The sequence below is a fragment of the Budorcas taxicolor genome, chromosome 1 (genome assembly GCF_023091745.1).
Source record: "Budorcas taxicolor isolate Tak-1 chromosome 1, Takin1.1, whole genome shotgun sequence".
Lineage (NCBI taxonomy): Eukaryota > Metazoa > Chordata > Mammalia > Artiodactyla > Bovidae > Budorcas > Budorcas taxicolor.
The window spans coordinates 129,700,861-129,725,756 of record NC_068910.1 but is presented as its reverse complement, the minus strand read 5'-3'; the positions used below and the strand labels follow the sequence as shown (position 1 = coordinate 129,725,756).

The following is a 24,896-nucleotide window of genomic DNA, read 5'->3' as shown; positions in this document are numbered from 1 at the left end:
GGAGCGACCTTAGAGGTAACCCCTTCCTTCCTATCCTAAGAGGTTTTGAGAATAAAGGCAATAGTAAAAATTACAAACTAGTTAAAATTGCTGTACAAATAGCATCAAATCTGTAGATTACTTGGGGTTGTATAGTCATTTTCACTATATTGATTCTTCCAGTCCAAGAACGTGGTATATCTCTCTATCTGTTTGTGTCATCTTTGATTTCTTTCATCAGTGAATCATAGTTTTCTGCATACAGCTCTTCTGTCTGTTTAGGTTGGTTTATCCCTAGGTATTTTATTCTTTTGTTGCAATGGTAAATGGGATCATTTCCTTAACTTCTCTTTCTGATTTTTCATTGTTAGCGTATAGGAATGCAAGGGGTTTCTGTGTGTTTATTTCATATCCTGTAACTTTACTACATTCACTGATTAGCTCTAGTAATATTCTGGTAGAATCTTTAGAGTTTTCTATGTATAGTATCATGTCATCTACAAATAGTGAGAGTTTTACTTCTTCTCTGATCTGGATTCCTTTTATTTCTTTCTCTTCTCTGATTGCTGTGGCTAGGACCTCGAAAAGTATGTTGACAATAGTTGTGAGAGTGGGCACTCTTGTCTTTTTCCTGATCTTAGAGGAAATGATTTCAGTTTTTTACCATTGAGAATAATGTTTGCTGTGGGTTTGTTGTGTGTGGCCTTTTATTATGTTGAGTTGCCATGCCGTGTTAAGTCGCTTCAGTCATGTCCAGCTGTGCGACCCCATGGACTGTAGCCAACCAGGCTCCTCTGTCCATGGGATTCTCCAGGCAAGAATACTCAAGTGGGTTGCCATTTCCTTCTTTAGGGGATCTTCCTAACCCAGAGATCGAACCTGCATCTCTTAAGTCTCCTGCATTGGCAGGTGGGTTCTTTGCCATTAGCACCACCTGGGTTATGCCTACTTTCTGGAGAGTTTTTTTTTTTAAGAATAGTTAGGACATGGAAGCAACCTGGATGTCCATCAACAGATGAATGGATACAGAAATTGGGGTACATATATATAATAGAATATTACTCAGGTATAAAAAAATAACCCATTTGAGTCAGTCCTAATGAGCTGGATGAACCTAAAGGCTATAATACAGAGTGAAGTAAGTCAGAAAGAGAAAGACAAATATTGTATATTAACACTTGCATATGGAATCTGGAAAGATGGTACTGATGAACCTATTTGCAGGGCAGCGGTGGATATGCAGACCTAGAGAACAGACTTATGAACACAGTGAGGGAAGGAGAGGTCAGGACAAATTGAGAGAATAGCATAGAAACATACATTACCGTATGTAAAATGATGGCAAGTAGGAATTTGCTGTGTGACAAAGGAAGGTCAACCCAGTGCTCTGTGACAACTTAGAAGGGTGGAAAGGGGAGGGAGATGGGAGTGGGGTTCAGGAGGGAGGGGGCATATGAATACCTTTGGCTGATTCATGTTGATGTATGGTAGAAACCAACACAATATTGTAAAGCAATTATCCTCCAATAAAATTTTTTTAAAAGAAAGTGTCATTATCACCATGCAGAGGCTCAGAGAAGTTTTTCCCTGGTAAAAGTCAGCAATGTTCTGGTCAGTTTTTTCCAAGGAGAATTTGCATTGTGCAAATCAATGAGATCAAACCCCCAGAGCCTGGCTTACAACACATAATGAAAACAATGTAAAAAAAGCAAGTGAGGGAAATGAAATAGAAGGATAAAGCTAGAAACTTGATATAGCTCTCCACAGGGAGCAGATATTTTGTTGATTTTTGTCAATACGTCATGGTATCCACCCTTCCAGAGCACACTCCATCTCCCTACTCAGTCACACTCTCACAGGCATATATTCAGACTTAGGGGTTAATGTACCTGAGAGCTCACACTCCCAGGGAATATTCCTATGCCAATGTGCTTGCCTCTACATAGATGAAATTCTCATACGGCCCTGGAACCCGATTCCTAAAGCTGTTCTGGTGGTAAAGCAAACAAACCTATTTCAGTTGTGAGAGCTGCACAGCACCTGTGACCTCTCCCTGTGCCAGCTCCTATAGCTGTGCGCTCTCCCTGTAGCTCATGTCCTCGACTATTCCCGATAAGGGACTGTCGAGGCTCTAGGCTCAGGCTCCCTTGTGTTCCAGTCGTGACTTAGCTCTCGCTAGTTACTGTGGTCTCCGCACATCACAGAGCTTTTCTGAATCTGAAATTCCCCTCTGGATCTTCCTGACTCAGGGATCAAACCTGAGTCTCCCACATTGCATGCAGATTCTTTACCATTTGAGCCACAAGAGAAGCCCCCTCTCTGTTATATGGGACTAAAAATATGGAAACCTACAAGATGTTGTGAAGACAAAGAGATCTGTTAAGAGACTCACTCAGTTGCAGGTGCTCTGATTAATACTAGCCCCAGGCCCTGGTCACTCCCAAAAGATTTACTGACTTATACCTGGCAGGTTTCTCTGCCTGCAGCTTCTCTCCAGGCTGCCCTGCACTTTGAGTCTGTATTTCCAAGCTGGAAGGGACCAGAAATAATATCTGAAAGTAACACCTTCATCACAACACCTGTCCCAAACCTCCCAAGGTCCTCTTTGTGCATCAGATCCAGCAGAGAGTCCCCTAGATTACTTGGCAAGACCCGCCTCTTGCTACCTGCCACCCCAACTCATCTCTTCCTCACCATGCCCTCCTCCACTCACACACAAGGCAGCCATTGTCCTGTGCTATGAGCATGTTCATGCCACGTTTATCCCCTCTCAAGGTGTTCCCCCCACCCCGCCACTCAGAATCAGCAGATGGGCAAGACTACCTACCAGTCTCAGGAACTTTCTAGAAGCCTCAAGGGTGGTCCTGACACCCCTACTCCCAGAGATGATAGGGCTTGGAGAAAGGCTTTTAATAACACAGAGAGACCCCTTCTCTAAAGAAAGTTTTTCTTCCTTACTGATTCTTGCATTACAGCATGCCTGTGAATGAACAGAATTAGGGGGCAGGGGTGCTATGAGGGCTTCAGGTTAGACGTTTTTCCCCAAGTCAGCAAATTCCTGGTTCGTAGTGTCCTGATGCCCAAGGGGTACCTGCCCATTCTCCCAGCCCCCTTCCCCACATCTCCATGAGAGGACAGAGCTGCAAGGAGCTGCTAACGCCAAAAGCCAAGGCTGCACTTCTGCATTGCGGCTCCGAGTGGTGCCAGGCTCCACAAGACAAAGAGAGAGATTGCCACCTATTGACAGATGTGCCACCTGCAAAGAGAAATGCTTGTGTAACTAGCATTTCTCTGTGGTCTTCAAACAGGATGGGGTTGTTAGGTCCTTGGATTTTTCCATTCAGTCAGTGTGGTTCTCAGTATTATCATTCATTGTAAGGAAGGATGGGTGGAGACTTGACAGCCCAAGGTGATGTTGGCATCTCAGTGGGAAAACTGTTTGAACATCAGTTGCCCACTGTAATTATGGATGCTTTCTGATGTGTGGCAGGCACTCTGCTGTATGCAGCACGTCTTGTATAACCCTCCCAAGTGCTCACAGAGATTAGTGCTCCCGTTTACATACAGAAACTGAGGTTTACAGAGAGCACCTTGCCTACAACCTTGGCAACTAAGGAGCAGAGGTTCGAGGTGGAAGTCAAATCTAACTCTCTGTCATATTCTTAAGCACTTTCTCCTGACATTTGCTAATTATGCAAATCAATTCCCCCATCATAATTTCCTTAACCTCCAATCATCTAGGTATGAAAATAAATCAAATATTAAAGAACAGTTTTCAAAAAAAAAAAAAAAGAACAGTTTTCTCTTTGGTTGGCTAGAATCCTAGCTGTGTCACTTTCTACTTACTTAACATCTTAAGGCACAGTTCCCTCATCTGTAAAATGGCGATAGTTATGATGTCTATGATGTTGTCATAATGTATCATGTATAATGAAAATCACTTAGCAGGGTCCAGGCGTATATAAATCGGAGCTTAGACATCTATTGTCTGAACATCTGGGTTGGAATCCTAGCTCCTCATTTTTAGCAGTGGGACCTTTGGCAAGTTACTCGACCTTCTCATCTTCAGTTTCCTCTTCTATAAAATGTGGTTAATAATATGCATGTTTTTGTAGGGTTGTCCACGGTAAGATGAAATTTTATGCATGAAAACACTGTCATTGTTAATAGTACTATTCAGACATTGGGCTTCTCTGGTGGCTCAGTGGTAAAGAATCCGCCTGCCAAAGCAGGAGATGCATGTTTGATACCTGGATTGGGACGATCCCTTGGAGAAGGAAATGGCAACCCACTCCAGTATTCTTGCCTGGGAAATACCATTGACAGAGGAGCCTGGTGGGCTAGAGTCCAGGGGGTCTTAGCAACTAAACAACAACAGCATTCAAATGTTAGTCATTACATTTTAAGTAAACAGTATCTGTTTCTTCAAACGGATTTTTGATAATTATTTCTGAAAAATGACTTGGGTTGAATTTGACCTATCAGTAAAAGCTTTTACTTTTTATACTCACTAAAAGCAAACATAAGATAATAAGAGGCTGTGTAAAGGCCACAGATTATTCTGCAGGAAGCTCTGTAAACATTAACATGAATAGTACTTAACAGACTGATTTGCTTTACAGTTTATGACGCAATTCCAAATACATTCTCTCTCTTCATTTTCACAAGGCAGGGCTAGTATTTACCCCTGGTTTACAGATGAGGAAACCAAGGCTCAAAGAATTAAAGTGACTAATTACAGACATACAACTAGTAAGTGGTAAAGTCTTGTGGGTGTTTCCCTGTGGGGCTATCTGCTGGTGTGCCTTTGAGTGTAGGCATGTGTCTGAGTGTGCTTTTTTATGCCTTAGTGTGTCTTTTACTCATGTGACATACTCACTGGGGGTATATATTTGTCTGTATTCCTCAGTTAGCATGTTGTTTCATGAAGAGGGGGAGTTTTTTTTTTTTTCACACCGGTCAGTGATAGCCTTTTTCCTCTTTATTTTTGTACCTGCTTGCCATTCCCAGGCACAGTTTCCAAGAGGGGCTTAGCCAGAATATACTCAAATAGACTCAATTTTATATTCCACTCCTGATTTAGGAAATAACAGTTCTCCAATACTCTCAGCCTTCTGGGAATTACTTCTTTTCTTTGCTCCCTGCCAGCTTTATTGAATTCTCCTTAGCAACATCCAGAAAAGAATGGGTTTAGCAACAGCCTGTGAACCAATGAAATGAGAGCATGGCAAGCTTCTAGACCAATGGGAGCCCTGCATCATGGGCAAGCTGGCTGAGAGAGAAAATAACCTGGAATTTGCAAAGCAGCCTCCAGGTGGCAGCAGACCAGCTGTATTAGATGTAGCCTCTCCGATGTCATCATCCACTTTTGTTTATTGCTTTGGATATAGAACATTTACCAACTAAGAATTTTACAGTTACAAGCTTTGTGGTTGTGAGTTCTCTGCGTGACGTGGCAAATTCCGGAAGGAAGGAATCTTAGATTCCACCTCCCACCTTTACTATAGCCAGTTCCACAAGCCCATCCCAACCTCTGCCATCTTTGTTGGTTCTTCCACAGCCAGTGCCACCCCAGTGGACAGGAGCCTGGAAGCCCTAACGACTGCCTGCCCAGCCAGTCAGGAAAAGGGCTAGAGAAATCACGTGCTTCTTTGTTCAGCTTCCACTACCACTGGCCTGAGCGGCAGATGAGGTGGGGCTGGCTTCCTGCCACCAATCAATATGAGGGAAGGACTGTGTCCCTGACAGGTTAGTGCCTGTGACATGCACATTCTCAGTGGCACAGACCGGGACCATTCCCTGCCTGGTCAGTTCAGCTGCATGTGCCTGGACATGAATGTCTGAGCCCAAATGGTTTGAGAACAGTTCTCCCTGTCAGCCCTCTTGATCTTAAAACTGGAGGCAGACTTGGACAGGGGCTGCACGAGACCGTGTGGATAACAGCAGATGCATGTTTCCTATGGCTTAGCCATCCTTTTGCCTTTTGAGGTGGCAGTGCCTTGAACACCACTCAGTGAGATTTTTGGTCCTTCAGATACCTATATTTTCTCTCAAGCATTTCCACTTGTGCCTGGCTTATTCTTCTCATCCTTTAGGAGTCAGTGAAGGCATCCTATCTTTAGAAAGCCTCGTTTGAGTCTTGCCCTCCTGTTACACTTCCCTACTGCTTTCTAGATGTCTCTTTATTGTGTTTCCTTGGATAGCCATGGAACTTCTTGAGGACAGGGACTGTGCCTTTATATCTCCAGTCCTTAGCCTAGTACTAGCATTTAATGGGTGTTCAGTAAACATTTTCAGAAGAAAGGAAGCTTGCTAGAAAGACACACTTGATCTTTGAGAAACAATCTTAGGGATTCATAGGCAGCTGGGCCTGGGCAGGAGCAGAGCTAGCAAGATTGATGCCGGCTGTCAGGGAGAACTTCTGGCTGTGCAGGACCCTTCAGCACCGGGAGCCTCGACTGGACCACACCCAAGCCTGAGAGATAATCACCACCATTGACTCATCCAGAGACGGGCTCCTCCCATGGACAGTGTTTCCCTGATGGCTTTGTGTTTCAGGAGCAAGTAAGGAGCAAATCCAAGATCTGTGCCAATGTGTTTTGTGGAGCTGGCCGGGAATGTGCAGTCACAGAGAAAGGAGAGCCTACCTGCCTCTGCATCGAGGTAAGAACTGTGGGCGAGAGCCAGAGGATGGTGGCCAAGGCCATGTGGTTAGCTACCTGTCTACAGAGCAGAGCCAGTGATTTTGTCATCTTTATAAAAGCATACCTTGACTTTCTGAAAGAAGAGAGTCACTTTTTATCTCAGGGGTTAAAAATCAGATGTGAATGTAGGGATTTTTTTCCTTTTAAAAATTCTTTAGCTTTATAAGGTTTTCAAATTACAAAATTAACAATTGCTTTTTATAAGTGATACAGACATTTATGCAAACATAAATTAATAATCTCCCGTCATAACCTTCAAATCCGCTTAGTCTGAGGTAATCAGTGTTAACAGTTTGTGTATATTTGTTCCACATAGTTTTTTTTGTTTTTCTGCAACTATATAGAGTTTCCCCCTATTTTATGTAAAAATAAGATCATAATGTAGACAGATCTAGATATATGCAACTTGCGTCTTGTACTCTTTAATATGTAACAACAACCCTCTATGGGTCAGCACATGTAGTTCTCATTTTTTAATAGCTCAGTTATATTTAGTGATATAAAAGAACCAGATTTATGTAATCATTTTCCCACAGATGGACATTCAGGTTGTTTACCATTGTAAACAGTAATGTCTTTGGCCAAATATTCTTACGTGCTATTGCCTTTATTTCTGTAGGATTGAGTCCCACTTGTTAGGCTGAGTACTAGGCTTGCTAGGTGAAGGATATGCGCATTTTAAAATACTAGCTGGAATGCAGATTTTTCGGTTTGGTTTTGTTTTTAATGAAATTTAAAAAACAAAGTGAGCTTTTGAGAAATACTTCTTTTGTAGGCATAATTCTCTCTCTTAGCGAACATAAACAGCTTGGATGTGTGCCCTTTCCCCCTCTTTCTGTCAGAAGAACCCAAGACTGGATTCCTCCATATTGCTGCAAGTTAATTCACCCACCTTAGTAACCAGTTGAAGGATCCTGACCCATTGTCCCAGAAAGGAAGTCTCTCAACTCAAAAACTTGCAAACCAGATCTGTTAAGGATTCTGGGAGGTCGTCACTAGTGGTGTAGCTGGCCACTCTGTGGCCATTTAGGGTCCAGAAACCTGGAGGTTAACCTCAACTTGGCCACATACCATTGTGTGATTTTAAGCAAATTAATTGCTGTTGGATGCCCTGAAGACCGACCATGTTTGGCTTTGCTCAGGGCGCAAGTTGCTTTGCCCAATGTGTTATATTAATAGCCCAATGATAAATATTGGTTAAGTGAAGCTTGTCTTTCTGGGCTTTGGTTTTCCAGTCTGTAAATTGGAGAGGTCGACCTGCCTTCAGTTCCAGGGTCCTGTGCTCTTTTACCACATCTGCTCTTGTTTGCTTTAATGTCTTCACTAGGTCTAAGCAGAACTTGCTTACCCCTTCCCCCTTTAAAAAACCACAGAAGTGTAAAGAAACTAAGCTTGCCTGTCACTGTGGCACTTTAATAGCCAAAGTAGAATCAAGCTGCCAAGTGAACTTTAGTCCTTTTCCTGGTCCAGAATGATCCTCTGTCACACTTCACAAAGACCTGGCACCCCCTTCCCCTGCCGGAAAACAACCGTTGTGAGATTAGGAGAAAAACAAAATACTAAATAAGGCAACAGAGCAAAGATTCTTATAGCTAGACCCTGAAAGAATTGAAGAATTGGGGTGATGGGGGTCGGGGGCTGTGGAAACATTCCTTTCAATGTTTCCATATTCCCAGCTCTGGCTGTTTTGTGTCATAAAATTTTGGAATTTTAAGGGGTTTTTTGATATCCAGACATTGAATGACTTTCTACAAAGTGATAAAGTGACAGATAATCCAGATTCCTGGCTTCGGATAAAATGCCCTTCCTGCTAATTTGATCGGATTGGGGTCAAGGAGTGGGTATTTCTTTTCACTGAATAGAAGAGATGACCAGGGCCAGGATCAGCACAGAGCACCATGAGGGACTGCAAGGTGATGTAATCCCTCCAACACTGAGTAGGGGAGGGTCACTGATGCCAGAGCTGGGGCTCCCTGTGCCCTGGCAGGGTAGAAGTCATCTCTGCTGGGGAGGACTCCTCACAAGATGGCTGTGTGTGTGTGTGTGTGTGTGTGTGTGTGTGTGTGTGGCGCACACAAACTCAGCCTTGACTATACCAGCATCCTCCACGGTCTGTTTCAGCAATGCAAACCTCACAAGAGGCCTGTGTGTGGCAGCAACGGCAAGACCTACCTCAATCACTGTGAGCTGCATAGAGATGCCTGCCTCACTGGATCCAAAATCCAGGTCGATTATGATGGACACTGCAAAGGTAAGTAGTGCCCTCATCACCATGTCGCAGCTCCAGCCAGGGAGCCAGAGAAGGAGCAGTGGCCTGGCTTCCTGGAGTTCTTTCCACCCCAAACACAGTGCCCAAAGCTGTGGGGACCACCTAGTTGCTTAGAGAGGCATCCCCTTGGTGCTCATGAGCCTGCTGGGTTTGCCCTGGGTGGCTCTGCTTCTATCCTGCCCTTCCTGCCTCAGACTCCCCAGGTGGCTTCCCACACTGTCTGGAGAAGGATAGTGCATAGGGACCACATCAACAATTAATAGTGTGGTAGTATTTAGCTGAATTCTGTACCTTTTTAGAAAGCAGGTAAATTTCACATATTTTGTGCTTTTTAAATTTGGGTACCTTTCAGTTTTGATGACATAGATCCTCTAATTTACACTCAAACCACTGCTATCAGAGTAAGAAGGAAGGGGTTCCAAGCTTGTTGCTAATTAGACACCAGCCTCCTGCCTACCCTTGAACTTCGCTGGAGAAAGAAGCTGTTTCCCACATGTTGGTCTCCACTGCGTTTCTTTGTCCGTAATGATTCTGTATGAATTCTCAAAGTCCCAGCAGCTCCCCACCCCTCAATCTAACAAAAGGAGGTATGATATCAGGAGGGCAGCTCAGTGGCCTCAAAATTCAAACAAAGCAGGAAAGAAAAGATCCCCATACTTGGGACCTGGAAGGAGAGGAGATAAGGATTCAAGACAAAATGATGAAAAGATATAAGTGGCCCCTTAATATGGGCAGTTTTAACCCTAGCAATACACAGAATTTTCTTTTTTCTTCACTTTATGTTATGCATTTTCTTCCTTTTGTCCTACAGAGAAGAAATCTGTAAGTCCTTCTGCCAGCCCAGGTGAGTATCTCTTTTTTTCTATAGTGTGCATTCAGGGAGGAAATTCTTTTCATGATGGAAATTCCATGTTCCACAATCCCTCCCTGCAAAGCTCACAAGATCTTTAATGTGTCAGAGCTTGTGACCCAGAACTGGTCGCTCCTCAACATAGCACAGAAAAGCTGCAATACTGCATTTTTTGGTACTTGTCACGGAAAGCAGCTGATTGGATCAGAGTGTTGGCCGTGTTTTTCATTTTTGCTGAGTAATGCTGCAGGATGGAAAAGCCGCTGAGTCCCTCCTTCAGTGCTTTGTCAGACCTGTGGGTGTCACAGGACAAGCAGAATCAGGAGGCACAGCTGTTTTGGAAAGGGGATAATTGAAAATGGCAGATCTTCTTCCATGATTTTCAGTGAATACAAATTTAAAATTTCATCGATTTATAGTTACAGACTCCTTTAGCATATACTTTTCCTTAGATCCTCACATAACCTTGTGAAGTAGTTACTATAATTACCTTATAGATGAAGAGATTGAGCCTCAGAGAGGTTAAGTGAATTTCCCTGAGTCACACAGCCAGAAAGTGCCAGAGTGGGGAAAAATGCCCACAGTTTTATTTCCCTGGCTCAGTGCCCTTTTTACATCCCAACATGTGTTGGGAATTCCCTTTTGCCAAAGCTTTCCCTTCTCTGCCTCCCAGTCCACTAGACTTCCAGCCTCACCTGTTGTTGCCATGTGGCTTACAACAAACAGCTGTCCAGAGCAGGGCTTCAGCATGCCCTTCCCCAACCTCATTTTCTGTTGCTTATAATATAGGATAAAATTTTAAATGGGAGAAGTTTTTAAGGGGGACAGAGGGAAAAGCTATATAGAAAGAATCAAAAATCCAGTGGCATAAAGAATTGTAGTGTTCTCACTTATTATTAATTCAGCTCATCTATGAACCAAAAGAGCTGTTCTATTGATTGATTTTTTCCCCCTCTCAGCTTCCTAAAGTTAATGAAAATATCCTTTATTTTTCTTTTTACTTTTTTCTCACCTAAGCATAATCTCTGTTTCAACCTTCTCAAACTTTATAAATTTTTTAGACATGCGCTTGAATCCTGGGTTAGATACAATCCAGTAGCCTGGATTGACTCCTTTGTAAATGTGTGTAATAATCCTATTTTCCCTGGGTTGCTGTGAAAATTCAGTGAGATGACACATGCAGGTCCCCAGGCACTGAGCCCACCAGCTAGGGGGTGCTGGGTGACATTGGGGTCCTCACTGCTCAGCCGACCCCTTTTCCCGCAGTCGTTTGCTATCAGTCCAACCGCGATGAACTCCGGCGTCGCATCATCCAGTGGCTGGAAGCGGAGATCATTCCAGACGGCTGGTTCTCCAAAGGCAGCAACTACAGTGAAATCCTAGACAAGTACTTTAAGGTAACCCAGCACACAGAGCTGGCTGCCTATTCCCAGACCCAGGCCACTTCAGCCTGTTTCCCACCCAGTTTGGCTTTTCTCTAAGTCTTTAACTTGACCCTCCATGGCTTACAGAGTTTTTCTTCATCTGAGGAGAGTCAATGGACTTGTATTTCATGGGTCCAGGATTCTTCATGAACCTAGATACTGATGTTCCCATCGTGTTTGGTTGAAGCAACAGATTGTTCCACTTGTGGGGAGGAGAGGTGCTGCTTTCCAAAAGGAAAATGAGGGAAGAAACAGTATTTATCAATGAGTAGGGCGGCCATGCCATAGAGATCTTTCAGAGAGCCTGAGACAATTGTTAAAAGAAGCAGTTAAGGGTGCTCTTCCAGCTGATTGATAAGAACATATGCACGTATGTACATCACACTCAGATAAGCACCACATGCAGAGGTGTGCATGCCACATGGAGACTGTCGTACGCAGACACACCACACATGTTCAGGCACCCGCGTTCCCGCATAGCCACGAAAGCCCCCATCACTCACAGACAGTCACATCTCTGGGTAGAGGCCCTCCAAGGCTCATCCTCAGATGCCCTCACATACTTCCATGGTGTGTCCTAGGCTCGACTAGCTCAGACTCAGAAGCAGCCCCCACACATGAGGGACTTCTAGGCAGCTCTGTGGCCACTAACTGTGGTCAACACCAGCCTCGTCTGTGGATTCCTCTTGTTAACTGACATCATGGACCCCACCCCCGGCCCAGAGATGGAGAAATACGGTGTTGGACTGAAATAGGATATTGGTCATCTAGGACTTCATTTAAGTAGATGTTTCTCACTGTGGCAGAAAGTCGGTCTCTCTGGATTTCAGGGGCTTGAGAAGAGAAAGCACAGCCCTCTCACTCTGTCTTCTGTCTCAGCCACTCCCATATCAGGGAGCTCTGGGGGCAGGGGTAGTTCCTTATCTACAGAAAAACACACATTGCTGAGCCAGGAGATTTGGACAGGAGGAGAAACTAAAGAAAATTATTTTTTGAAAGCCAAGTGAACAGCACCTGCTGGGTCTGTTGTGAGCAGTAACTTTGGCTTGGTCGTTACAGCACAGGAACCATGGGGCCCAGGACACTTTCCAGGAGACTTCTTGGGACCTAATAACTGTTCATAGTGGCCTCTTGATGGAACATGCCTTGGGCATCACTGGCAGCTGCTATTAATTTGATTCCTAAGGACCAGGGCCCCATACATCTCCACCCTCTCTGGCAATAACTTTCTCTCATAGGTGCCTGTCTAAAAACTCCAAGGCCCCTGGAGAAACTACCCTTTCTCTAGAGCATTCTCATCCTAACCAAGAAGGCTTGCTCGTAACTGACAAACACAGTGCTCGCTCTTCCAAGTGTCCTCCAAGAAAATAGGGTTTTCACAATCTACTTCTTGATGATCATCAAAGAACCATATGGTACAATCTTCAAAGGGAGGCTTCTCCCCACTAGGCAAACAGCTGCCTGTTGCTAAGCGATCTGTATCTCACAGAGACTGTTTCTGAACCAGTGAATTGCCCTCCAGCCCAGCTGACATTCCTTACATCAAAATTAGTTGCAAAACAAATCTAATCGGAATTTGGATGAGACCAAAATCAGACTCTCATCTGAACTGGTGATTCAGTCATTATTTTTTAGACAAAAGCCCAACAGAGTAAAGAGGGAAGGCTTCGGGTAGAAAGAGCCTTTTATGACCATGTCACACACACAGAGAGCCACAGAGCCTTTTATGACCATGTCTCTCTCTCTCTCACACACACATATACACACACCCTGAATTCCTGGTGACCAGGGCTGAAACTGGAGCCAGGGTAAAAGTATAGTGATGAGAGAGCATCTGAGATCTTTTTCTAGGAATTAGGACAAGAATAATAAATAGGTATTAAGCAAGGGCCCCCAGAGTTGTTTTATACATACCTGTCATACATACCACTAGAAGATTTACAGCCTTAGAGTAGAATTTACATGATATGTGATAGTCATGCATCAGAGTCAGTAGCTGTATCTTTCTCTTCTACCTGGAAACCTGTGCAGACTTTTCTTCCAGAAATTCTCCCACCATCTGGAGAGCTACCTTGAAAGTAACATGGGGTGCTGATTATTTCCCAGGGTAGCAGAATGAGGCAGCCTAGGGAAAGAATTTTGAAAAAAAAAATTTTTTTTTCCGCTAGAAATATTTTGGAGAGCAGCAGTATCTAAATTAGAATTTGATCAGAGCCTTGAAGTTGCTGCCCTCCACCTGCAGCAAGGGCCTGGGCAGCCCGAATGGTCCCAGGTGGCTAAGGTCTCAGTTGAGGATCTTGCCAAAGGGAGCATAATGTTGAGCTCACTTGTGCTCATGGAACGTGAGCTGGATCACGAGGACAGGCTGCACTGTCTACAGTGGGGCCCACAGCACAGGGCAGCAGGGTTGGGGGCTTTGCACTTCTTCCACAAGGCAGGTTTTTGATGTGGATAACGTACAGGGCCTTTGCCTTTGATGAGGTCGGCTAAGGGTACCAATGTGAGAGGTAAGCACTGAGAGCTAGCCAGGAAGGTTGGAAATCAAGCAGGAAGAAATGATCCTGTGGTTCCCAGAGTGAGCTCTGAGGTTCACCGACATCACTGTTTACAAGCAACTTGTTAGAAATATGCATCCTGGGCTCCAGCACTGATTCTAATTCACAAGTCTGTTGTCCTTGATCATTAGGGTTTGAGAACATGGTATGATAGAGTAAATTCAAGAATGTCTGGGAGATAGTGCCAGGGATGGGGCTACAGAGACCTCCAAAGCACTCCCAGGCTCCTTGACAGCAAAGGCCTGGGTTCAGGCTGCCCCTCTTAGCAGGGTCTGGGATTGAAAGGCCCTCAGCAGCCTTTGCCCAGATACTTTCAGTCTCTCATCTTGGGGCACAGGTGCCTTCTCTGGGTGCCCCAGGGATTCGAGGTTTTGTTGCTCGAAGGGCAGAGCAGGTTTGCACTGTGTTAAAAACAAGATGAACCAGAGATGGGCCAAACTGAGTGGAGGGATGATAGAATTGAGGTTTTACAAAACGTTCCAGAAAGATCTCTTCATCTCCTTTCTAGAACTTTGATAATGGTGACTCTCGCTTGGACTCCAGCGAATTTCTGAAATTTGTGGAGCAAAATGAAACCGCCATCAACATCACCACCTATGCAGACCAGGAGAACAACAAGCTTCTCAGGTGAGTGGAATGAGGGGGTCAGGGAGAGGCCCACAAGGGCAGGCTGTATAAGAAGGGATTTGAACACCCTTCCTACCTGCTAAGGAGCCTCCAGTGTCAAAGTCAATGTGAAGTAAAAAGCGAAATAGGGTTTTGTCCTGATCTCTTCTGTGAACATTATGAACTAATATATTGAGCACCACTGATATCTGATCAAGTAGTTAGTGTTTTTGGCCAGAACTTGCAAGGAATTGAAGAAAGTAGTTTTAAAATTAATGATCACATCAGAGCAAAGTTGTTTCTTAGTGTTGTGGGTAATGTTTTAATGGTTCATTTTCTTAAGGAATTACTTCAATGTTCTATTTAATGATAAGTCTAAAATAGCTTTAGATCTGATTTTAAGATAATAAGTGCTATTTCATGTAGAGAACCCTAATTGTTACAAATGGGAGCATGTTCCTCTCCTTTTCTGGTATTATTCCAGAGTAAATATTAATAAAAATTAACCCCTAAGAATTAATAAAAATTAACCCCTAAGTAAATATTAATAAAGTTAACCCCCTAAGGATTAATAAAAATTAATCCCTAAATTAACTGTGGTTCCAGTATATTGGTAAGAATTAAAAATCGAAAGGGCTTCCCTGGTGGCTCAGCTAGTGAAAAATCCGCCTGCTATCCGGGAGACCAGGGTTTGATCCCTGGGTTGGGAAGATTCCCCTGCAGGAGGAAATAACTATCCACTCCAGTATTCTGGCCTGGAGAATTCCATGGTTTGTATAGTCCATGGGGTCACAAAGAGTTAGACACAACTGAGGAAAAAAATGAAAACACCTGTTTGTTCAGAAGAATGCAAAGCATGAAACCCAGATTCTAGGGTTCCTTTTTAATGATAACCCATGGCCTTAAGGCTTCCCTGGTGGCTCAGATGGTAAGGAGTCTTCCTGCAGTGCAGGAGACCCGGGTTTGATCCCTAGGTCAGGAAGATCCCCTGGAGAAGGAAACGGCAACCCGTTCCAGTATTCTTGCCTGGAAAATCCCATGGACAGAGGAGCCTGGCGGGCTACAGTCCATGGGGTCACAAAGAGTTGGATATGACTGAGCTTTGAACTTTTATTTTTTATGGCCTTGAAGTATAATACATGTAAATTCTTATTTTGATGACCTGAAATAAGATAATAATTTACAAATTCAACATTTGATCCTTATAACACTGCAGTGAAGAAAGGCTGCTTGTCCCCATTTCACAGATAAGGAAACAGGTGCAGGAAGCTTGAATAACTAGCTCAAGGCCATTTGGGTTGTAAGTGATTGAGCCAGGGCTCAAACCCAGGCCAAGGGGAGAGGAAGGGAGCTGGAGTTCTAGAAAACTTTTCTGAAAGATCTCTTTGTATAATAAAAGGATGATAGTGGTGCTGCTGGTTTCAAACTCATATTCTTTCAAATCACACATTCTTTTCATATCTGTTCCTACCACTTTTATTTGATTTTTCTAGTTGGGTTGACTTGATACATTACACCTGGAGCAGGGGAGGCAATTGATAGTGGAAGGTATATGCAGATAGTGAAACATTTGTCAATCCAAGTGGACAAAACCATCCAGGAAGCTTCAGTCATCTTGGGAGTATCATTTGCACAACTTGAATGATCTGATACCCCATATAATAAACTAAAGGTTGAATGCTTACTGGAGTCAGGATACATGATGGTTGTAGAAGGTCAGTGTAGAAACTTTCTCTTTAAATAGTTCCTTTGGCCACCTTCAGAGGCCCAGGTGTATGTAATTCTGATGCTTAATTCCTTCAGGAGGGAAGCTGAGGTCTTGCCGACACATTTCTCCTATGTTTTCTTTTCAGAGGACTCTGTGTTGATGCTCTCATTGAACTGTCTGATGAAAATGCTGACTGGAAACTCAGCTTCCAAGAGTTCCTCAAGTGCCTCAACCCATCCTTCAACCCTCCAGAGAAGAGTATGCCTAATCTAAGAAATGCTCAATGCTTCCCTAGTGGCTCAGAGGTTAAAGCATCTGCCTGCAATGCAGGAGACCTGGGTTTGATCCCTGGGTCAGGAAGATCCCCTGACCCAGGAAATGGCAACCCACTCCAGTACTCTTGCCTGGAGAATCCCATGGACAGAGGAGCTTGGTGGGCTACAGTCCACGGGGTCGCAAAGAGTCGGACACGACTGAGCGACTTTACTTTCACTTTCAATCTAAGAAATAGCGGGTTGTAGGGAGTTGGGGGTATTTAGAGGGGGCCAAGATAGAGGAGCAGAGAAGGCAGTGGCACCCCACTCCAGTACTCTTGCCTGGAAAATCCCATGGATGGAGGAGCCTGGTAGGCTGCAGTCCATGGGGTCCCTAAGAGTCGGACATGACTAAGCGACTTCACTTTCACTTTTCACTTTCATGCATTGGAGAAGGAAATGGCGACCCATTCCAGTGTTCTTGCCTGGAGAATCCCAAGGACGGGGGAGCCTGGTGGGCTGCCGTCTATGGGGTTGCACAGAGTCAGACACGACTGACACGACTTAGCAGCAGCAGCAAGATAGAGGAGACTGTGGAACTCTCCAGAGCTTACTAAGAAAATTCCCTTCCATGATTCTAGACTGGGCCCCAGCCCATCATCTCTATGCTGAGGTTCAGGTCCAAAAATCTTTGGGTTGATAGAGGCATTTGTTCAGTTATAGTGCCTCTGAGGGACAAGCAGGTCTTATCTGGAAGGTGGTAAGGTGCACAGACAGTAGCCGGGATGTCCTGTTCCATCCTCACCCTAAACCTCTGCCCCTTATTTCTGGTCTCACAGAGTGTGCCCTGGAGGATGAAACGTATGCCGATGGAGCTGAGACCGAGGTGGACTGTAACCGCTGTGTGTGTGCCTGTGGAAACTGGGTCTGCACAGCCATGACCTGTGACGGTGAGAAAGAAGGGGCGGCAGGGAGAGCGCTGTCTTCATGAATCACCATGAGGGAAGTCAGGGTGGGGATGTTGGGGAAGAGTGCAGTGGCTGGGAGAAAAGAAACTGGAGGGCAAGAAACCAGCTCCCACTTGGACTGTCAGGGTTCCTAGAGAGCAGCCTTGAGGCCACAGCACTTACGCTAGATGAACTATGTTAGGAAGTCACTCCAGAGGCTGGGAATAAGAAAGATTCAAGACCCAGGGCAAGATCGAGTGTTGGTAAGAGATTAGAGTGGTAAAAGTAGTAAGGAAAGCAAACACATATTAGTGAGAATTACAAGCATTTCTTGGAGTAGGGAGTGGCACCCCACTCCAGTTTTCTTGCATGGGAAATTCCATGGACAGAGGAGCCTCGTAGGCTACAGCCCTTGCAGTCACAAAGAGTGGGACACAACTGAACACACACACACACATGCGTGCATTCCTTCTAAGCACTTTACATATTAACCCACTTAATCCTTATGACAGCTTAGGAAATCCTCTATGTCAAAGACTTAGGTGATTGGAAGGCAAAACGACTTCTTGCCATCTGTGCCCGGCAGGAAAAGGAGACATGTTCATAAGGATGTTTGAATTAACAGGATTGGGTTAGCCTAAAAAAAGAGAAAGTTGAAATAGTTGAGACATGGGCAGGGCAGGTTGGGAGACATCAGACATCTGGGGAAGGGGGAACAGTGCCCAAGCCAGCATCATCACTAGCACTGTTCTATAAAGAGATCTTTCAGAAAACGTTTCTAGAACTCTAGCTCACACCCTCCCCACTTAGCCTAGATTTGAGCCCTGGTCCAGTCACTTACTACCCAAGCATGTTACTTTGGAGGCGTCCCGTTTCCCTGGGACACTTTTTTTTTTTTCCCCTGGGACACTTTATATTCAGAGAAATGTGGGTATTTCATTTCTCTTTCCATAAGTTAAATGGGAGATGAAATTGAGAGCCTTAAAGGTAGGTATTGGAGGGATCTCTAACAGGCTTCCCCCAGCCACCACTGCTCTGAGCCTTGATTCTTCTTATAGGAAAGAATCAGAAGGGGGCCCAGACCCAGGCAGAGGAGGAAATGACTAGATATGTCCAGGAGCTTCAAAAGCACCAGGTAAGTTGCAACCTCTGTGCTGGTTCAGGTAGCCCTGTCACCACCAGGCCCGTCCTCCACTCAGACACTGCCTAATGCCCCAGGTGACCAAGGACATGTGCTCTGTTGCATACAGTAGGTCCCGAACGATACACCTATATACCTGTGCCATGCAGATCATGATATAGATAGTTCCCTGATGGAGTCCTTGTGGAGCCAATATGCCCCAGCAGGTGTAGATTACAAGTTGGTAAATTGCTTTATAAGTTAGAATCAGGTGGGTGATGGTTTGCAAATAAGCATGGTCAAAAGAAGCAAAATGGCTGGCTGGGGAGGCCTTACAAATAGCTGTAAAAAGAAGAGAAGCAAAAAGCAAAGGAGAAAAGGAAAGATATAAGCATCTGCATGCAGAATTCCAAAGAACAGCAAGAAGAGATAATAAAGCCTTCTTCAGCGATCAATGCAAAGAAATAGAGGAAAAGAACAGAATAGGAGACTAGAGATCTCTTCAAGAAAATTAGAGATACCAAGGGAACATTTCATGCAAAGATGGGCTCAATAAAGGACAGAAATGGTATGGACCTAACAGAAGGAGAAGATATTAAGACGAGGTGGCAAGAATACACAGAAGAACTGTACAAAAAAGATCTTCACGACCCAGATAATCACAATGGTGTGATCACTCATCTAGAGCCAGACATCCTGGAATGTGAAGTCAAGTGGGCCTTAGAAAGCATCACTATGAACAAAGCTAGTGGAGGTGATGGAATTCCAGTTGAGCTATTTCAAATCCTGAAAGATGATGCTGTGAAAGTGCTGCACTCAATATGCCAGCAAATTTGGAAAACTCAGCAGTGGCCACAGGACTGGAAAAGGTCAGTTTTCATTCCAATTCCAAAGAAAGGCAATGCCAAAGAATGCTCAAACTACTGCACAATTGCACTCATCTCACACGCTAGTAAAGTAATGCTCAAAATCCTCCAAGCCAGGCTTCAGAAATATGTGAACCGTGAACTTCCTGATGTTCAAGCTGGTTTTAGAAAAGGCAGAGGAACCAGAGATCAAATTGCCAACATCTGCTGGATCATGTAAAAAGCAAGAGCGTTCCAGAAAAACATCTATTTCTGCTTTATTGACTATGCCAAAGCCTTTGACTGTGTGGATCACAATAAACTATGGAAAATTCTGAAAGAGATGGGAATACCAGACCACCTGACCTACCTCTTGAGAAACCTATACGCAGGTCAGGAAGCAACAGTTAGAACTGGACATGGAACGACAGACTGGTTCCAAATAGAAAAAGGAGTATGTCAAGGTTGTGTATTGTCACCCTGCTTATTTAACTTATATGCAGAATACATCATGAGAAATGCTGGACTGGAAGAAACACAAGCTGGAATCAAGATTGCCGGGAGATATATCAATAACCTTAGATATGCAGGTGACACCACCCTTATGGCAGAAAGTGAAGAGGAACTAAAAAGCCTCTTGATGAAAGTGAAAGAGGAGAGTAAAAAAAGTTGGCTTTAAAGCTCAGCATTCAGAAAACGAAGATCATGGCATCTGGTCCCATCACTTCATGTGAAATAGATGGGGAAAGAGTGGAAACAGTGTCAGACTTTATTTTTGGAGGCTCCAAAATCACTGCAGATGGTGACTGCAGCCATGAAATTAAAAGACTCTTACTCCTTGGAAGAAAAGTTATGGTCAATCTAGATAGCATATTCAAAAGCAGAGACATTACTTTGCCAACTAAAGTCCATCTAGTCAAGGCTATGGTTTTTCCTGTGGTCATGTATGGATGTGAGAGTTGGACTGTGGAGAAGGCTGAGCACTGAAGAATTGATGCTTTCGAACTTTGGTGTTGGAGAAGACTCTTGAGAGTCCCTTGGACTGCAAGGAGATCCAACCAGTCCATTCTGAAGGAGATCAGCCCTGGGATTTCTTTGGAAGGAATGATGCTAAAGCTGAAACTCCAGTACTTTGGCCACCTCATGCAAAGAGTTGACTCATTGGAAAAGACCCTGATGCTGGGAGGGATTGGGGGCAGGAGGAGAAGGGGACGACAGAGGATGAGATGGTGGATGGCATCACCAACTCAATGGACATGAGTTTGGGTGAACTCCGGGAGTTGGTGATGGACAGGGAGGCCTGGCGTGCTGCGATTCATGGGGTCTCAAAGAGTCGGACACGACTGAGTGACTGAACTGAACTGTACTCAAAGAAGCATTCCTATTTCTTGTCATGACCGGTGCCCAGACCCAAAGACTGTGAGCTCCTTGAGAGCAGGCTCTGTGACCTGTTCACCAGTGTAGCCCTGCATTTAGTACAGGGCCTGCTGTATAATGGGCTTCCCTGGTAGCTCAGTTGGTAAAGAATCCGCCTGCAATGCAAGAGACCCTGGTTCGATTCCTGGGTTGGGAAGATCCACTGCAGAAGGGATAGGCTACCCACTGCAGTATTCTTAGGCTTCCCTGGTGACTCAGCTGGTAAAGAATCCACCTGCAATGCAGGAGACCTGGATTTGATCCCTGGGTTGGGAAGATCCCCTGGAGAAGGGAGAGGCTACCCACTCCAGTATTCTGGCCTGGAGAATTCCATGGACTGTTTAGTCCAGGGGGTCACAAAGAGTCTGACTGAGCAACTTTCACTTATGAACTTAAGAACACTGCTGTATAATTGGCTCTCAGTGAGCATGAAATTAGTGGATTTAGACCATAGCAGAAAGGATTTGTTAAATGCCAAGCTGGCTGGAACAGCCTGAGATAGAGATTCTGTTTCCTAGAGACCTGAAAGGATAATAAGAATTCTGTTCAGGTTCTATGTCATTAACTTGAAGGCCTTCTTGGCGAGAAGATTCTTAGCAGATTAGTGATTCACTGACATATGTTACTGAGGGCCTAGAGAGAAAACCTAAATGACCTAGACTCCTAGGACTATCTTTCCACTGGTTACCTGTAGTCCTAACAAAGGATATTGCTCCTTGAATCATCTGTCTGTAAACTGGGTCTGGTAATACAAGCCTTCTCTCTGACATATAAGTTTTTAAGCAATGTAATGCTTACAGGAACTATTGAGATGAAATATGTGACTTGAGAATCAAGAATTATTTGTATTAATAGTAATTGCTCATATTTATTGATGGTTTTTCATGTGCATTTGTCACTGATAGTGTAGAAACCTCATGTCAGTTTTTAAACAGATGCAAAAGCTCCTAGTCCTTGGCTTTTTCATATTTCAGCAGCCTTGAGCTTCCAGATTAGTATAAACCCACAAAAGCAAAAAGCACTTAATAGGAATTCCTTTCATCTAGGGTGGAAAAATGATCAGAGTAGACAGTGGGGAGTGAGTTATAATAGCTAACATTATTTAGTCTGTCCGTTTTACGTCAGTTGCCTCAGAAGCAGACACTAAGGTAAGAACTCAAGTACAAACAGTTTATTTGGGAGGAAGTCCCCAAGAAACACCAGCAGGGGAGTTGGGAGGTGAGCCCAAGGAGGGAAGAGATAATCAGTGTGTATTCCGGCACATTACCACTGGGGGCAAGTGGAGCTTAGTCCTGTCACAGAACTCTGGGAACAGTTCCAGTGCGCAGGGGGCAGGGAGCCGGGCTGTGCCTGCATGAGCTCCCAGCAGCTACTGGCTGAGAGCCGCCACCAGCAAACATGAATTCCCTGGCCTTTCTGGCCTGTCAGCGCGTATGGGCAGAGCGGGCTTCAGCAGCCAGAGAAAGCCGCAGGCAAGAAGATGCAGGGGCTGGCAGTAAGAAGCCAGGCCAGTGTACTGAAATGTTGAAGATAAGGGCTGTGGATGGGGCACTGACGGTGCCTACCAGATGCCAAACACTGTCTTTTATTCCCTGTTTAATTTTTTATTGAGATGTAATTCACGTACCATAAAACTCACCCTTTTAAAAGTATGCAATCAGATGGTTTCTGATATATTCACAAGATTGTCAGCCATTACCACTGTCTATTTCCAGATCATTTTCATCATGCCCCAAAGAAACACCAAACCCATTAGAAGTCACTTATATTCTCTCCTCTCCCAGCCCATGGCAACCACTATTATACTTTCTGTTTCTGTAGATTTGCCTATTATGGACACAAATAATTGGAATTGTACAATATATGGCATTTTCTGTCTGACTTTTTTCATTTAGTGTAATGTTTTTAAGGTTTATCCTTGTTGTAGCGTGAATCAAGACTTCATTCCTTTTTAGGAATAAAGAACATTTCATGGATAGATATACCACATTTTGTATATCCATTCATCAGTTAGTGTATATTTAGTTTGCTTCTACTTTTTGGCTATGATGAATGATACTGCTGTAAACATTCTTATACAAGTTTCTGTGTGGACATATGTTTTCAGTTCTCTTGTGTGTGTACCTAAGGAGTGGGATTGCTGGATCACAGGGTAACTTTGTGTTTAATCTTTTGATAAACTGCCAGACTGTTTTCCAAAGTGACTATACTATTTTATATCGTAACCAGTCATATTCCAATTTCTCCACAAACTCACCATCATTTGTCATTGTGGTTATTTTTTATTAGACATCCTAGTGGGTGTGAGATGACATCTCATTGTATTTTGATTTTCATTTCCCTAATGATTAATGATGTTGAGCATCTTCTTATATGCTTCCTGGCTATAAGAATGTCTTCTTTGGAGACATTTGCCACTGTTAGAAGAGGTAGTATTTACTTTATTACCCTTATTTTGTAGTTGAAGACATTGAGGCACAGGTTTCATAATAATGCCCAAAGTCCCCCAGAAAGTTGCACAGCCATGATTCAAGCTCAGGCAGTCTGCCTCCAGAGCCTGTCGCTCTCAATGCTTCTCTAAATTTGGATTCAAAACATTTTGTAGCACTTCCATGGAGCATCCTTTTCTTCATTTTTCAAATGAATATAATGTCCGACCTTGCTGTTTCATAGGAGTTTAGAGTCGGCTCTTAATTTAGCCACAGTCCTATGCAACTATGTCATGGTAAGACATGATCCTTGCCCTCAAGTTGTTCATCATCTGTGGAGGAGACAGGCAAGTAAACAGGACTAAACTTTAACATGAGCATGTTTCTGTCAGTGCTGGCCTTGAAGACTAGATCAGTTCAGTTCAGTCGCTCAGTCGTGTCCGAATCTTTGCGACCCCATGAATCGCAGCACGCCAGGCCTCCCTGTCCATCGCCAACTCCCGGAGTTCACCTAGACTCACGTCCATCGAGTCGGTGATGCCATCCAGCCATCTCATCCTCTGTCGTCCCCTTCTCCTCCTGCCCCCAACCCCTCCCAGCATCAGGGTCTTTTCCAATGAGTCAACTCTTCGCATGAGGTGGCCAAAGTACTGGAGTTTCAGCTTTAGCATCACACCTTCCAATGAACACCCAGGACTGATCTCCTTTAGGATGGACTGGTTGGATTTCCTTGCAATCCAAGGGACTCTCAAGAGTCTTCTACAACACCACAATTCAAAAGCATCAGTTCTTTGGTGCTCAGCTTTCTTCACAGTCCAACTCTCACATCCATACATGACCACTGGAAAAACCATAGCCTTGACTAGACAGACCTTTGTTGACAAAGTAATGTCTCTGCTTTTTAATATGCTGTCTACGTTGGTCATAGCTTTCCTTCCAAGGAGTAAGCGTCTTTTAATTTCATGGCTGCAATTACCATCTGCAGTGATTTTGGAGCCCCAAAAAATAAAGTCTGACACTGTTTCCACTGTTTCCCCCTCTATTTCCCATGAAGTGATGGGACCAGATGCCATAATCTTAGTTTTCTGAATGTTGAGCTTTAAGCCAACTTTTTCAGTCTCAGATAAATGCCAATAATTTTTAATATTTCATAATGTTTATTTTCTCTTGCCTCTCAAAGGAAACAGCTGAAAAGTCCAAGAGAGTGAGCACCAAAGAGATCTAATGAGGAGGCATCTGGGAATGGTGTCCAGAGCCTGGCACCTTCTCTTCAATTTCAGCGCTGAGTCCAGTATATGCAAGTGTCTGCTACAACCGCCAAATCACCTGTATTTGCTTATATAGCAATGAGTTTTATTTTGTCTATTTGTTTTGCAATAAAGGAAATGGGGATGGCTGGCTAGGAGGGGAAAGGCCAGAGCCTTCATTTCTAGGAGTGTTTTGGGAGAAGCTGTCAGTGGTGCTCAGGGGCCAGAGGCAAGTAAGGAAACTGCATCAGGGTTGGGAGAGTGGACCCAGATCTGGAACCCTTCCGAGTATAGCACAGCTGTGAACATGCTGCAGGGAGTGCAGGCAGTGAGAGAGAGCTGAGCAGGCTGTCCCAGAGGAGGGAATTGGGAAACTCAGTGAAGAAGACTGCATTCTGCTTCCAGCCCTTCCTGCCGCCATCAGCATAACAGACCTCTAGCATCTGTGCTTCTCCTCAAGGCCCCAGCCACTGGCTCTAGATACACGGCCATCCTGCTAGTTCCCCAGTGTCTGAGAGAGGGTGCCCCCAAATGATGCAGATA

General features: G+C 44.3%; 1 protein-coding gene across 1 annotated transcript in view; it reads left to right on the top strand.

Annotated features, from left to right (window-relative positions):
* The window catches only part of FSTL1 (follistatin like 1), a 55,138-nt gene extending 30,630 nt beyond the window's left edge, over positions 1–24,508 (top strand). Inside the window, exons 3-11 of the mRNA XM_052652477.1 lie at positions 6,538–6,642; positions 8,805–8,934; positions 9,764–9,796; positions 11,069–11,199; positions 14,290–14,408; positions 16,241–16,353; positions 17,189–17,299; positions 18,355–18,431; positions 24,287–24,508. Of these exons, the coding sequence (XP_052508437.1) occupies positions 6,538–6,642; positions 8,805–8,934; positions 9,764–9,796; positions 11,069–11,199; positions 14,290–14,408; positions 16,241–16,353; positions 17,189–17,299; positions 18,355–18,431; positions 24,287–24,331 (864 nt within the window). The 3' untranslated portion in view covers positions 24,332–24,508. The remainder of the gene's footprint in view (positions 1–6,537; positions 6,643–8,804; positions 8,935–9,763; positions 9,797–11,068; positions 11,200–14,289; positions 14,409–16,240; positions 16,354–17,188; positions 17,300–18,354; positions 18,432–24,286) is intronic.
* Positions 24,509–24,896: the final 388 nt, after the last annotated feature.